General features: G+C 38.1%; 2 protein-coding genes across 2 annotated transcripts; both read right to left on the bottom strand.

Moving 5' to 3' along the window:
* Positions 1-1,602: 1,602 nt before the first annotated feature.
* Positions 1,603-8,197, bottom strand: gpr55a (G protein-coupled receptor 55a). Its single transcript, XM_027031494.3, has 2 exons — positions 7,940-8,197; positions 1,603-6,698 (listed from the first exon to the last, which is right to left on the bottom strand). Exon 2 carries the CDS (start codon positions 6,639-6,641, stop codon positions 5,706-5,708), a length of 936 nt encoding a protein of 311 aa, XP_026887295.2. The 5' UTR covers positions 6,642-6,698; positions 7,940-8,197; the 3' UTR covers positions 1,603-5,705.
* A 2,875-nt stretch (positions 8,198-11,072) lies between these two features.
* Positions 11,073-16,658, bottom strand: itm2ca (integral membrane protein 2Ca). Its single transcript, XM_027029838.3, has 6 exons — positions 16,461-16,658; positions 14,161-14,298; positions 13,733-13,921; positions 13,410-13,535; positions 12,325-12,475; positions 11,073-12,227 (listed from the first exon to the last, which is right to left on the bottom strand). Exons 1-6 carry the CDS (start codon positions 16,554-16,556, stop codon positions 12,136-12,138), a joined length of 792 nt encoding a protein of 263 aa, XP_026885639.1. The 5' UTR covers positions 16,557-16,658; the 3' UTR covers positions 11,073-12,135.
* Between the last annotated feature and the right edge of the window lie 74 nt (positions 16,659-16,732).

Here is a 16,732-nt window from a genome sequence, read left to right as displayed (position 1 = left end):
GTTGGGAACAGTTTTGGGACAGTAAGAAACCATTTATTGTTTATACCCACATTTGATGCCATGTATTTGACAGTGGAGCCTAAAGTAAATTGTCAGGTCTTCAGTTGCCTTGGCAAATGACAGTGATGGAATATGGCAACCCAAAATGTAACTTTATGCAATTTACGAATCAGCAATAGTTACCATTTGGTTATATAGTTCCTTTATAGCTCATGATGATAAATAGCAGTCTGGTTAGGAATATTGCCACTTGAAAAATCTGGCATGCTCTGGTTGTATTTGTTATGGTTTTGTCTGTGTTTAGCTTTCTTGCTGGTCTGAATGATTTCCATTTCTCATAATCTTTTTTTAAATTTTTTTTATTAACCAGGCTGTTGTGATATTTGCAGTTAAAAATGAGTAAATAGCTCATTTGTCATTATTAAAAATGTATCATTAGAATTTGTAATTATAAAGTTCATAATAGAGTTCATAATAGAGTGGTCATAGCTAGAGAGAAGACAGAGTAGGGCTCTTCAGAACAACACATGAGGGCTGATCTGAGGAAGCAACTCACAGTGACCAGCTTGAAACAAGACAATGTACTGCTTTCAGAAACATCAAAGCATGTTGTCATACTGCATCTGACTGGGCCCTTGGAGAAGAGGATGGAAGGGACCAATTACAAAATTTAGAGAAGAGACCAATTTACAGTATTTAGCTGACCATTTTATCCAAAGCAACTTACAATTATGACTGAGTACAATTTTGAGCAATTCAGGGTTAAGGTCTTTGCTCAGGGGCCCAACAGTGGCAACATGGCAGTGGTGGGGCTTAAACTGGCAACCTTCTGATTATTAGTCAACTATCTTAACCACTGCGCTACCACTGACTAATGAAAGGAAGAAAGCCAAGTACACAGATTTGGTGGATAAGTGTTGCAGGGAGGGACAGAGAGTATACTATTATAAGTGGTGGGCTTGCAGCTCAGTCTCTGTGTAAAGCCTACAATCTACAATCTACGGCCTACAAGAGGAAGACCACTAAAGCCAGCCCAAAGGCAACAGAAAAAGCCTCTAGATGGCTATAGATCAAAAGAAATAATCCGTGGACGCATGCAACAGGGACACAAGATGGGAACTGATCACTCCCAGCTGGGTCACCTGACAGAGGGTGTCTGATGTTTGAAAGACTCAAAACACCCAGTGACCCCAGGGAAGTGCATCACTGGATGTATATTTTTTAAAACTAAATTATTATATTGAATTATTATTTAATATTGAAATCATGGGACATGATCTCTGATATTAATTCAGCACATTAGTGGAATCCAGCTATAAAACAAGTACGAATTGAATGGCAATTTAGTAGCCCCAGCTTCCTGCTTAATGCCACTAGACAGTAGCATTCATACACCTCCTAGTGGTGGGACGTATGATTGCCAGTGAGTGTGTACTTTCCATATCTAGGATTTGGCAATGATTTGGTGACAAGTATGATGGTATTTGTAGTATTTTAAACTGTGGCCTGCTGAAGGTTTTACTGAATAAAGTTGAACTATTCTATTTTAGAATCTTGAACTCTTTTATAATTTTCAGATAGCAAAGTACTTTATTTAACTTAACTAGTTCCAAACTAGTTTGGTCACTTGTCAGAAATGTTGAAACAACGATCAACAATGATTCACATATATAGAGAGAAAGCATGAAAGGAGAGAGCAAATAAGTGGAGAAGAGAAAAGAGAAAACACAAGCAGGTGCACTATACGCTGACTTGCAACACGCACACCTCGAAGAGCAAAGATGTTTGCGAAAAGAACAAAAAACAAACACAGAGTTTGCAACACTTGCTATATACTCATTTCTCTAATCAAATGAATGTGTCATCCATGACATTTTCACTTTCTTGAGTTTGATTTCTAGATTATAACTTTGTATAATGAGATACTATCTCATCAACCATGGATTTTGTTTGTATAGATACAAAAGCAACAGTGGATTATGGTAAACATTGTAAACATTCATGGGAAGGGAACTGGAACCAACATAAACATAAAAAAAAACAACAACAAAAAAAAACAAAGGGACAACAATAGAGCTAGAGCTTCCTGTTCTACAGTAGAATGTCACTTGATGCTTGTTGTAGGGAAGAAATAGCTTATAGTGGAGAATTTTTGGAGAGAAATATAATGATTGACTGACTGATTTCATATGCATCATTTACAATAAAACAGCACCAGCCCCAACAGATCTTATGTCAGTCTCAAGTTTGAAAGATCTGGAGAAATTAGAATCTGCAAACACAGGAATATAATTTAGGAGATCGTTCACATTGTTACAGGCATGCTGACTATCAGAAATACAAATAATATATTTGGATGGGATAAGATGTGAAAAGTGCAACAACAGTAGAAATGTTTTACTGAAGCTACAGGAGTACCCCGCCATACCAAGAAAGCTTCATAACTCACGGTGAGTTGAGGGCATTGGAAAATTTTGAATGACAATGATCGTAGCAACAACAGGTTGCACGTGTCCATGTAAAATTTGTTTCCAAGGTATGTTATTGTAGCTCAGGCAAACTCAGGCTTTGCTAGATTCAGTGTCAGTGAAGCCTGTATTAATATTTTGAAAACAGCTCAAAATATATCCAAATAAAGTACCAACTCAGGGCATAAGTGACAAGGTCATCTGTGGCAGTATCGTTCCAACCCAGTAGCCTTTCCCCGCCCAGACTTAGGTCACCCTTGCCTGAGTACTGATAAGTAACACCTGTCCCTCGTTCCAGCTCCCTTTATAACATCCCAGTTTCCCCCCTCAAACTTACGAAGTATTAAATTCCTCTATGCGTACCAAGCATTATTTGTTCTTATTGTTTCTCCTGGCTTTTGACCTCTGCTTCCTCCCCAGACTACACCTCATTCCTGGCCCCTTGGATTACTTGGGTTTATGCCTGCTGACTTGCAGTGTGAACAGTACCCTCCACGCTCCTTATCCAAACTCCCCCAGTGTTGACGATTCCCCTACATATCCACCTCACATCCATTCCTGCCAGTACCAATAAACTCGTGCACTTAGATCCTCACTTACCTGCGTCTTGGAGCTCATTACACATCTAGATTGAGAAAGTCATTAAGAAAATCATCTTCATGCAAATTACTTTTATCAAAACATTTTTTCCTCATCTGGTAAATAGCATGATCAATATATATTCAATATATAAAATATTCAAAATCATTATCTTTACTTGCAGAATTGATATGATAGACAAACTTTGAATTTTGTTGTAGAAAATAAAAACTACTACAGTTAATATTAGAAAAATGGTTGTAGCAGCCTAGTTTAATTATATTTCAATAATGTTTTCTCTTTAAATAATATGACAACATGAAAAAAAAAAATTTGAACAAGAAAAAAACCCAAGATAAAGAGTAGGCTTTACCCAGCAAGAAAGAAAGGTGCCTTAGATTAACCAGACATGAAATTATACAATGCCTTTTTTGAAACATCTAAAATAAAATTGGATTCAAACAGAGGAATAGTTTTCTTGGCTTGCAATAGAACAAGAGGACGTTGCTACACTTCTGTTTATACCAGTTTTCTAACAGTAATATGATGACAAAAACATGATAGATTATTCTGATGTTGTATCAATTGAAAGACCATTCATAACTGCCGTCCCCTGCATCTTATGAACGTATGTAAATTAAAAGAAACTTGCATTATAAGGCTTTGGCCGATGCTAAAATGATGGCATCATATAATTGCTGCACATTCGGCAGCTGTAAATTCATGCTAATAATCTCTTCTTCCGCCACCTCCCTTAGGTTTCCTGCTGAATTCAGATCTGGTGACTGGGGAGGTACTGACGTACCCTCAACTCAGTGTCATAGTCCTTGACCCAGTTTGACATGACTTGTGCTTTGTGACATGATAGGTTATCATCCTGGAAATAGCCATTACAAGATTGGTACGTTGTGGCTATAAAGGGAAGCACATGGTGAATAACAATTGTGGCTTTGACACAATACTTGATTGATGCAGACCAAATTTGTGCCAAGTAAATATTCCCTATATCATTAGATGAAGACCCCCAACCTGATTTGTTGACACAAGGCAGGTCTCATGGATTTATGATGATACTGCCAAATTCTTACCCTACTATCTGAAATATCACAGCAGAAATAGAGATGACAGGTGACATTTTTCCCCCAAATATTAACTGTCCAGTTTCAGTGAACCCGTTTCCACTGTAGCCCTCAATGCACTAAATGTCTTGTAATTGCAATAAAATTGTATTTTATATAGCACTGTTTTGTATTGTATCTTATAGTCTGGGTTTCAGGACTCTTGTATTTGTCAGTATCTTGGTTTATGGGTATTTTTTAACTCTAACCTATTTGTACTTGCTAAGCTTTATGAGTAGATAAATAAGCATGTTTGTAAGCTGTTCTGGAGAAGACCATCCACTAAATGTCATAAATGTGAGCATATTTCAGTTATCATACGGCTACATAATTAAAGTCAGGGAGTTGGGGGTAGGACTAGTGTCAGTAAATACATATTTTATTGTAAACATCCTGAAATACACTGGAAATGGCTGGGTTGAAAAAAATCTAGCTGATAGAATAGAGTTTTCCATTATAGTATACTTTTGACCCTGGAATAGAGATTTTTAGCATACTTTTAGTAATTGTATAGACCTCTATGTATTATAGCTAAAATGAAGCTTTACCACACTTTCCATTATACTTAGATATAGAAATAAGTATTCAGCTAAAGTGGCTGTGGCAGTGATGAGACAAAAAACAGTGTTGCACTTGACAAATTATAAAAAATAATTGCAAAGAACAGGGATTGTCGCACCATCACCCTGATATTAGTATTTTGTTTTGGTACTTTAGGCATTAAAACTCTTCAAACATTTTTAGTAATTCAGGTAAAAATAAGTCCATGAAATTTAATTTACTCTTGTTATGAACAAAGAATATTTATTACTTGCTGCAGTAATCTAGCCAAAGTGGACATTTGGATATTGATTTATGTCTTTTACTTAAAGACATAGATTTTATGTACAAATAGGTTAGCATAGCCAAATAATCTCTTTTGAGGCAAGTATGGAATGATTTTGGCATGTACTCTGCAAGGTTCTAATTGGTTGATATAAATTTCCCTCAGTTCTGAGCAACATTAACCTTGTATATTATGTAAAGACTTAAAAAAAAATGTTGCTGAGCTATTCTTCCTCTGGAAGACACAGAACACTGGGAACTCAGATGTTCTTTGTTATAGGCCTATTATCCTGAAAATTTGTCAACTTTGTCTTCAAATATGCTGTTTGTGTAAATAATTCCCCTGCTCCCCCAAACCATTCCTAATCTCTTGTATATTATTCAAGGGCATGTTAACAACACACATTTTTAGCTTTTAACAAAGACAGAATTCATTTTTAACCACAGACTTTTTCCAAACAAAGCAGGATGTGGTTTGCCTACACAACTCTTGCTTTCAGCAGTAATCAGCAGGCCTGTAGCCAGCTTTCAATTCAGACAAAGTGCTGTGAGAATACCAACAAAATAGGGGAAGTCTTTCTTAGCTCTCACCAAATGTCTAAGATACTTTCACTAGAAAATGTGTCAATCACACATTTGTAAACAAGACTCCTGTGATTCTCAGCTGTCACCCTGTGACCTCTATGTGAGTTTTCACATGCCAGTTTGCGTGGCGTCATGTGTCTGTGCCCAATGTCCTCTCCTCTGGTGGTCTTATAACTATGGAGGCTTTGGCCTCCCTCCGTGCCATTTGCAGGTTCTCCTTCAGTATGAAGTAGTAGCACGCGCCGTCTGCCAAGGAGTTAATGCTGCTCACGCACAAGCTGCTGTGTACGAAACTTCGCAGTGGCTCGATGATCTCTGGATCCTGTTTAAGCTGTTTGAAGTGGAAATATAGCGGCACGGCTATGTGGTAGGGGATGAAGCAAACAAGGAAAACCACGAGGCTGCTGAGGACGATCTTCGCGCTCTTGTTGTTTCGCAGTTTGGCATCACTGGGCTTCAGTCGCCGCAGACTGTGCAGCGTGCGCACCACCTGCACAGAGCAGAACACCATGACTGCCACGCTGCAGCAAAACACCGTCTCCAGGGAAACCACGAGCCACTGCTTTTCCCATGTGTCGTTGGAAAAGTTTTGGAAACAGTGGGATGTGTTGCTGTTGGAATCTGTTCCATGGAAGTCGTATACGGGGAAACTGCTGGCAAAAACCAGCACCCACACGGCCGTGCACACCAGCCCGGCCTTTCGCGGTGAGCGCAGGCGGCGCGCGGCAAAGGGCAAGCACAGAGCAATGTAGCGGTCCACGGCAATGCACACACTGAGAAGCATGCTCCCATAGATGTTCACGTAGACCAGACTCTCCAGGAGGGAACAGAACAGTTTGCCCAGGCGCCAAACCTCTTTGTAGGCGTACATCTTAAAAGGTAGCGAGAGCAGCAACAGGCTGTCGTTAATCACAAGGCTGCTGAGGTAGACGGTTGACACGCTCCAGTGACGAACACGGAAAAACAGCTGCCACAGAGCAGCCATGTTCAGAGGAAGTCCAGCAGCCAGTGCTGGCACGTAGACTGCCCACTGCAGGCATTTCACCCAGTCATCACAGATCACCATGGTGAACCACTGGGAGAGAGGCCCTTCTGACAATCAATGTCTGTCACAGAGACATTCCTAATGAAAAAGAGACCAGGACAGTTAATACCATGCAGAGAATCACTCTTGTAATGAGCCAACACAAGCTACAGAAGGTTAAAAGAAAGAGGTCTGTAGGAGGTCATGGGCAGCATGCAAATATGCTGCCAAGTCTGTAGGTCAGCATGCAAATATGGGAATGTATCATTGCATACAACCACTCAACTTCCCCATACAAGGGGACAGAAAAAATACAGAAAGATAATTATATTTCTGTCTATAGTACAATGTGCCATTAAAACTAAACAAAGCTAAATCTTTTAACTAAGAAACAATTTCATGGTTAGGTCAGGTTTTAATTCTGAATTTTAGTTTGGTCAAACCAATAATGCTCAAATCACTATTGATATAAATAACATTTTTACAACTGAGAAGATTTGGATATCTGATTATGCCAAAAATGGACATTTCTGATAAAACTGGCATTCTCTGAAATCTTTAAGATTGTCATAAGGCTAATAGTTTTCACCAGAATCTTTCAAATCAAGTAGTTACAAATATTAAGAAGTAAACTTTCTTTTGTTTTGCTACTGATCGTTTCTATTTATTTATTTGATTTATGGCAGTTTAGAAAATGAAAGTTAGAGACAACACCACCTACCCATACTTAACCCCAGTAATCTCTAGGTAACCATCGATAACCCTGGATATTGCTAATAATAATAATAAAAAAAATTCTAGCTAAATTTGAATAAATATATTCTATTTGGGAAGACAATTCAATAACTGAATTCATTGAAAAACAGTTGCAAAGCACAAACCACGAGGTTACAGGGTACATTACACCTTAGACAGACCTGCTTACTACAAGACCCTCAGAAATGGAAGTTTCTTATTCCACTCATCTCACTCCAGTTAAAACTTATGTATCTATTTGACACATATGTTGATTTTCCAAATAATTGCTAAAACTACCTAAATAAATAAAAATATTTTAAAAATTTATTTATGATCATTCTGGATTTCCAATTCCAAGCTCATTTAGAACTGACAGTGGTATAAAACTCATACCCATGACATTAATGCTATTGGTTTAAAGAAACTCACATGGTTGGGGGATGGAAGGAGTACTAGATCTCACAGCAGTGGCAGAAACTATACCATCTCGGTTGGGTTATATATGTATATTTTCAAATTTGCCAAAAACTAGCATTTTACATGTAACTGTAACTACATTAAACATGATAACAAGCTCAAGATATAAGAAGGAACAAACTTACCTCAAATCTTTAGCTTTCAGATTAACTCTGTAGAAAATTCTGCTCCTACTAAGAATAAATTACTTCCTCTTTCTTCCTACCTTAGCATTTTTTGTGAATCTTTTCTAAGAAAGTGTCAACTGCTAAAATATGTGACAGAAAAGCAAGCTAAGTTTGAAATAGAAAGAGAGAGCTCCATCTTTGTGCAGTATGACTGATCAAACACTGAATGGAAACTTCCTTTGCAATGGTAGCTTACATGTTCACCACAGACTGACATTTTATGCAACTGCAGTAATTGTGGGTGTATGCTTCTCTGCTGGACCAAATGCACTCAAACAGTTCACTTTTTTGTGTGTTGTGTTTCATTTGTTATTATTACAGAGGATCCTTTTCAGGATGTGTGCCACTGCTAAAGTTCTACTGTAACCTTCTATCCTGGTCCTTATGACTGAATGAATGCACATGATTTACCTGGTAAAGCAGACAGAGAAACATGAGCCAAACACTATGGCCATGGACTCAGTTGCTAGGGAGTATACTGACAAATCAGCAAGTCTCTCTGGATATGAGCATCATTGAAATGCTGTAAATGTAAATGAACAGGTGCACTGGCTGGACAGAAAAGCAGTGTATATTGTGCAAAAAGAGCATTAAAGCTTTTGCCCATGGTCAGTGTCTATATAACTGTATAATTAATTATGTGCTCAAAATGGTTCAAAGTGCTAGAGGGTACCAAAATTACAGAACTCCTTTGTAGATAACACAAATGTCTAACATGTTAAAAATATTTTCAAATGAATGGAGAAGTGTCGTAAATGTACAGCTTACATGGTGTAATGATAGGCTTATGTGTGATTAATTACAATAAGGAAAAACCACAAAGAATAAGACAGAAAATCATAATAGTGGCATAGGTAGGCATACCCACACACATGCACACTGAGAGATATAGAGAAAGAGACAGAGAGAGATAGAAAGATAGCAAAAGGGGGTGTCCTAAAGTGTATTTACAGATTGAGCAACAGCTATCATTGATTAAAAAATTATATGAATGTACTTTGTTAAATATGTTCTCTGTACTGATATATTAAAATATACATTAACCGTCCGCTTTTCAAAGAAACTTTAAAAATGGGTGTTTAGAGATGAGACTTGTGTACTTCACTTGTGGGTTCATACTGGACATTCACCATCCCCTTACAGTGTGGGGAGGTGGGGGATACATTGATTATAGGTATGTTCCTGATTGTCTGTTTAATATCACACCTGGGTTCAAGGTCAGGAACTGTTGCTACCCTCTGCTTTCAGTGTAGGTAACTTAGATGTGAGAGTTAATTTCAGAAAAGACACAACCTTGATTCCACAATAAACTTTACACCAATTTAGAAATTACAGTTCTTAAGTCTCTTTTTAAGAGTTTCAGTCTGGTTTCAGATTAGTTCATAATACTAAAAAGCAGCACTGAAAATAATATAGGATCTCATAAATTTATATAAAAATATAGTTGCACTTCTACATCTACATTTGCACCTATTTTTGTAATCCTACATCTAGCCTAAGAGTTCTGTATTAGGCCCATTTTTATTTTCAATTGAATCAAATTAATAAACAGCATGCATAGCTTTGCAGTAGGTACACAATTATACATGTATTTCAATATAGCACAAGTTAGATTCCTTCTCGTACTTGTTTCTTTCAGACCTGTTTCTTTCTTCATGTCTATACTGTACTGTAATGCATTGTTTACCAGATTTCTGAAAACCATAAGACTGAAACTTGTTCAGAATGCTGCAACCATACTTTTTACAGACTACAACTTGTTTATAGGTTTAACAGAGTTGAGAAAGAAAGAAAATATTACATATATTAACCTCTAAACACTGGAATCAGGTTTGATTTCTGAGATATTTAAATGGCTTCTTCACTTAATGGGATAAGCTCTTAATGGGATATCACTTTCACACACTTCAGAATGCCTGATGAAATATGTTCCAAATTGGGTTTAAGATAAAATGATGACCTATTAAATGTTCCAAGGTTGAAGTACAAAAGCACAAATAAAGCAGCTCCCTGGAGTCAAGCAGTTACTGTTAATATTTTTAGAAAGTAGCATTTGTGTATAATTGTAAGCATTTTAGTAGTTTTTCCTATTCTTTAAAAAAAATTTTTTAACACTTTACATTTTTATTCTCTTTATTTGTATTTTATGGTTTTCTGTTTTTCCTATTATTTTCTACTGATATTAAACAAGCACCTTGTTCTTTCTGGCCTTTATAAATCAAGGATTTACTTGGACTAAATAAATTTACTATTATGTTCACATTCATTGTATTTTTAGTTGCATTTTTATGTCTGTGTCACTCTGTGAATACAGTCACTATTATTAAATGACTGATGGCTCAGGACTATAGACCAATCTGCATCATCTAGTTCACTGATGACACAATAGTAGAGGACCTCTTTAACATGTAATATGAATAGAAATTGATTCTCTTAATGAGTATAAGGTGAAAGAGATGTTCACTTGTTCATGCCAGGAAAGTCTGTGGAGGGTGATGACTTCTGTGTATCGAGTTGGGTTTTTTCAGGGGAGTTTGGCATGCAAATCTCAGAGGACCTCCTTTACTTTTTTCCCCTCTAACCAAGACACGTACCGCAAATGTCACATGAGTAAGACCTCCATTATAGACAATGACTGCTCTCACGTTTGCTTTGTCTCTTAGAACACACCACAGCTCTAGGCCTGTTCTGTGGGCTTCTAGCAGCATCTCCCCTAAAGCCGCCAGGTTCTTAATGTCTGACCTGGGCCCCCCTAATTTGCAGGCCCCCTCTTCACATTAGCCACTTACATGACTTTCCTTCCTTTTCTATTTCCCAACATTATTATGTTGCTGATGATCACCCACCTCAAGCCTTACAGAGTTGTGCTTATCATTTATTATCTCCACTCATAATCCATGCAGCAAGCACACAGTATTTTTACTGTTATATTTACTTGTACAGAGTGGCCCTGCAAAAACAGGCCCTGTCTCATCTGCTAAGGCCCTGGAAGGATATCACTTTGTCCCACTGTACAGCTGTACAGTATATGGATGGGATAATAAACAGTTCCTGCTGATTTGCAGCAGTAATTTAAATAAAGGAAACAGAGCACAAAATTATATTTTATTCAAAAGCACATTCAGGGACTTAATGAGGAAACTATATACTCATGTCTCATATTTTTTTAGGTTTGAGGTTACAGCAAAATGGAACAGCCTTCTATTCCAGTATTCACGATGGGCATTGTCATTTCATGGGTTACAATACGATGCAAGAAAAGTACATTTGTCACAGTCCTAACTGTGACTGTAAATTACTTAGAAAAGATTTTAAAAAATTAAAAAAAAAAAACACCACCAAATACAGAACGTTTGTGTTATAAAGTGGTCATTGTGTTTATTTTCACGTGTTCATTGGGCTACATTTCTGTAAACTGGACAATTTAATCCATAACACTGAAGCAGATAAATATGGATATTTACACTCTGGGTGAATAATGACCATGTGATTTGTGTGGTGGTCCATGTGGCATGAGTCTGGAATTACATTCTCCAGTGCAAAGCACTAATTTACACGCTACAGCAACCTGTCTGAGAGATAACATGGACTTTATGGAGAAATTAATAACAACTGTTGCTACAAGTATAATTAGAGAAACATGAGAAATGTTAATGTTTAGAAATAAATACAAACACAGAGTGAAGGATCTATGTAACCATCCTAACAGACCTCAGATGAAGTGAAAAGGACACACAAAGACAGTCACTGAGACAATGATCTCATGCAATCTCTGATCTTGACAAACTGATAAGCTCACTATTTTCTCTAACCTCAAAGCATGCACGTCACTGAGACACCATGAGACACCACACTGACAAGCTCACCTTGGTCTCTGATCTCAAAACATGCACTAAATTCTTTTAAGAACATGCCTGGCAAGATTTATCATCAGAGCACAAACACAAACAGTGCTACTGTATAATTTCTGGAAGCACTTCTACTTAAAAACACCACTAATTATTGCAATTATGAATAATTTGGTCATGGAGAGAAATAAGGAGCGATAAGGGGAGGCGAGTTCAAAAGTGCTATCTGTCATTAATGACGGATTTGCTACAGAGCCCCCAAGCATGTGCGTTCATTAATGATGGAAGAATGAACACAGGAAGGCCCTATGGTGCATCACATATCATTGTCTCCACCACGAAGGTATTCTCAAAGTGTCGAATAGGATGGCAGTTCTGGGCCTCGCGTTTGAAAATGCCTGAGGACCACAGGGAACATTTTTTTAAATTTGTGAAGGCACCTCAAGCCTCAAAAAGAAAGCCTTATAAGGCAAAAACAAGAAGCTGGTCACTTACGTCTGCGGGTGATGCGACGTGTGAGCTGGTAAGTATCTTTGCCATTACACAGTCTATGGATAAACATGCCAAACTGTTGGGTGTTGGGAATCTTACCAGTCACAATCATCTCCTCCTGAATGATATATGTCTGTGGAAGAGAAATTCCCTTCTAGAGAGAGAGAAAGAGAGAGAAAGAAGTGGGGTGATGGAGTATATGCAGTAAAGGTGTGGGGCAATAGAGAATATGCAGTGAGGTAAATATGTGACTTAATCAAAAAGGCCTTTTCATTTAAAGTCTCATAGGAAAGTTTTGAAATAACAGAAGTGAAGGTTTTAGATTTTTAGACTGAGGTAAATAAGTTAAGGATTTGGAATAAGTGTACATGTTCCTGAATTACTATGTTAATGTACCACATACATGGTTTGACTCTTAGCAGATTCTATGGGTCAATGTGCCATGAACCAGACTGCAATTATGCAGTAATTCATATTTCAGTTTTGAACTGAGCTTAGTACTAGTAGTGGTGCTCCTGATGACGGCAGGTAGTGACCTGTATCATACCAGCGGTGCCACACCACACACTATGCAGACAATCTCAACTAGTGATACAAATCCATTCTGTAAATTCTAAATGATAACTGTATACCAAAATTTATTTTCCAGTGTCAGTTCTAGATGTGCTAGAGTGCGTTCTTGCTCTGCCTGTTCCCTCACACACAGAGAGCTGCCCTCAAAAAGACCATGCCAGCCTTCAAAAAGTTAAACGGAAAAACCTCCTGAGGGCAACTCCCCTCCCCCACAGCACTGAATATGGTATTTAATAACAGTGCTTTTCAAAGTCTTGAAGTTGGAAATTTCAGTATCATGACAACACGTCTCCACCTACACAGCAGTATTTCTGTAGATGCACAGGGTACACTATCTCCACCGACGTATTTGCACCATGTTTAAATGAACATAGGAAAGTATGACTTGAAAGGCAAAGATATATTAAGAAATGCCTACTTAATTTTACCTACTTAAGGAATGCCTACTTGAAGCTACCATATCAAATTTTATATTCCTCATATTATGTTTTATAAAAATACAAAGAAGCACACACATGTTTGGTTCTTAGCTTGACATTGATGAGCAATTCCCAGAGGTTTCGTGGAGGCATTACAATGGTGGTGTTCAGTTCAGTGATATAACACTTATCCAGAGCAATGTCATGGTAGGCCGTGAGCCCCTAAACAAACATAAACAAATACAGTGCAAGCATTCAGTAAGATTTTTCAGTCCCTGTCAGATGTGATGTGGAAGTGAAAGTGGTGTAATAGACATCTATATTGTGAAATATAATAGATTATAGAAATATAATAGACTGTATTGTGAAATATAATAGGTGCACTGATTGGTTGGAAACCCTCCAGGCTGTGTTTGTACCCTGTTAAAGTCATGGATGATGGTGGCAGGGTCAGCATTGCTGAACCTGGCTACTGGAACACTGATCTGCTCGTAGTTCTCCTGCAGGTAGATGCCCACGTTCTCCTCGAGCGCCTCTGCCCCACGTTGAGGTGCACTTACTGCATTCTCATAAGTCACATGACAGTGGAACTCACTCTGGTCTGGAGCCTGCGTGTATACAAAACTGCCATCACCATCACAGTTATATTTGAATGGTTTGGCTTACGTTTGCCTGAGCTCGAGAGAGATTTTGGAAATATGATGTATTGAAGGGATAGCAATTGTTGAAGACTAAGCCTGCATTTTAAAGATATAATAAGGCTGAATTGAGGTTTCTCTGTGTAGAAGTTACTAGTGGATGTGTGTTTTACATGCTGAGTGATAAATGCATGTGTGAGGGCAGCTACCTGTGGGGTGATGTAGTAGCGGTAGATGTAGATGGAGGCATAGATGAGACTGCATGTGCATATTATTAGGGCAGTGGTCAGGCAGCAGAGACCACTTAGAGATGAACGGCTTCGTCCTCCACGCAGAATCAGCTCTTCCTGCATTTAGTGAGTGTGTGTGTGTTCAGGGTGGGGGGTGGGGGATGGGGAGGGCAGCAGAGAAACACAAAAAATGTAAAAAAAACTGACCCATAGCAGAGACCCAGAGTGCAGGCCAGTAAAACAATTATCAGTTTATGTACAAACACATTTCTATTCCCTGCTTCATGGAAAATATTTTTTGTCATGATCAATTTAGAAACCAGCAAAAGCATAAGTCACAAACTAACAGGTGCTTCAGTGTTGCAAACACCCCGAAAGATTCTGTGTTCATTAACATGGCATTGCTGCATCAACACTGAACAATAATGTTGTTGACTTTCCACACAGTCCCTACAAATGTGTTGTTTAGTTAAGTTTATTTAAGCATCTTTACAATGTAGTCACTGTAATCCTAGTTCGGGTTTAGGGGTAAGGAATGCTAACAATGTAAACAAAGACCTGCAGAGTTCTTGAAATGCAAGTCCATCTCTCAGAATGAACCAACAAATGTATACAAGGACATTGATTCCTGGCATGTTTTTAGAGACAAGAACAGTCTATAATGCTATCATAACTGAATTTTTTTTTTAAACTGATAACACAAATAAAGAAGTTAAATAATCATTTTTAAAATCACAGTAAAAACAGGAGGCACATGTCATGTTAGAAATATAACTGAGGCTGACCCTGATGTCTCTAAAGAAGAGGGCAATTCGAGGTAAACAGTAAGATTAGATCATTATATTCGACAATACCTCTGAGACTTCTTTTAATTTTCTTTTAGATAAGTTTTCATTCATTCCTGTGTTTATTTTATTTTCAAATATTTGTCACATTTCAAAATACTGTGCATGTGCATTTTGACAAAGCTTTAAGTTATCAGTTCAATTTTTTTTTTTTTTTTTTAATGAAGAGCTGAATCTTTGTTAGGTGATGTTAAATTGATTTATGCTGACTGAAATTTCTTAGTAACTCTCAGTTCAAATGACCAAAACGACATTTTATTTTTCACCACAAGCAGTTATCGGCATATTCTACTAAAAAAAAGCAGCAGATGCCAACAGTCGTGACTATCTTGCATGCATCTGTGACCAGAGGATGGGCTTCCCCTTTGAGTCTTGGTTCCTCTTAAGGTTTCTTCCTCATGCTCTAGGCAGTTTTTCCTTGCCACTGTTGCCCTTGGCTTGCTCACCGTGGGCTTGCACTCGGTCAAGGGTAAAGCTGCTTTGTGACAACGGCTGTTGTAAAAAGCGCTATATAAATAAATTTGACTTTGACTATGACTACTCGGTGCAGACCGCTCTGTCATTGTAGACGTTAAACCTGCCTCCTCCGTGCCAGTGAAGTGGATGCTGCCGCCTGCACTCTATTTCCAGCAGAGCTGATAATGTAATAGCAACGCAACGAGCAGCTCATCTAAAGATGCAATCAGTCAGAACACAAAAGTGATCGATTTCACTTGATTTAACACTGCCGTAATTGGTCGCGCACGTTTACATCTTGAAAACCACGGGCTGAAGTTTAAAATCAAAAACTGACAATAGAATACAAAATGTATATTTAGAACATATATAGGCCTAATTATATCTATGTAGCTATAGCTACACCTTACTAAGAAAAGAGACATAGGAAAATAATTTTCAATAGTAAAATGGGTATACATAGTCAATTTTATATAAACAAGCAGCTTCTAAAACCTCATGGTTTTACTGGCCTGGAAATCCCTGCCAGCGAGAAAAACGATTTATGTGCTGCACCTGAATGCATTATCTGCCATTTTGTACGCGAAGTCGCGTGCGTAAAAGCGCGCTTTGCCAGTAGACAACAATTTTATGGATGACATAAAATTTAAGCAGTCTTCCAAATAAATCAACCGAAGGAAACGTTAAATAACTTGGACGTTGGTCCAGCAAAAACAGAGGAAAATGTGAAGCATTTCATCCACGAAGCGGTTAACAGATTCCTAGAATAGGCTACTCCATGGCTGCATCCCTTCCGACTGCACAGCAACCACGGGCGGTGATGCTGCATTTCAACATCGGATGACGATGAATAGCTAATAAAGGAAGAAGTGAGCATTAAACAGTACGTTGATTGTGACATTTCTGTTCGCACTCTTGTCAAGAGCTAGTAACAAGCGAGTATGTGAAAAGAGATGAAGAGCTTAATAACAGACTTACATGTGGGTGCTGGATATATATTTGCGTCTTATCGCCATCACCCTCGTCCTTGTCGGTTTTTTGTCCGGCTATGGCCTTAAAGCTGATTTTTACCATGACTGCTCGCGCACGCAGATCTGTGCAAAGCCAAATTGAGGGCGACTCTCGTGTCCCTGTAACGGCTCGACAATGTCAACGTCCCTGTGTTTTTAAATTCTTATTCATTACAAGCACACCGGAAGCGCACTTACCTATTGCTCCTCTTAAAGTAACCATGCCTTTTCCACAACATA

This window comes from Electrophorus electricus, chromosome 11, assembly GCF_041902795.1.
Source record: "Electrophorus electricus isolate QZ-2024a chromosome 11, ASM4190279v1, whole genome shotgun sequence".
NCBI lineage: Eukaryota > Metazoa > Chordata > Actinopteri > Gymnotiformes > Gymnotidae > Electrophorus > Electrophorus electricus.
Note: the sequence above shows the minus strand (reverse complement) of the source record. Positions and strands in the feature narration are given on the sequence as shown.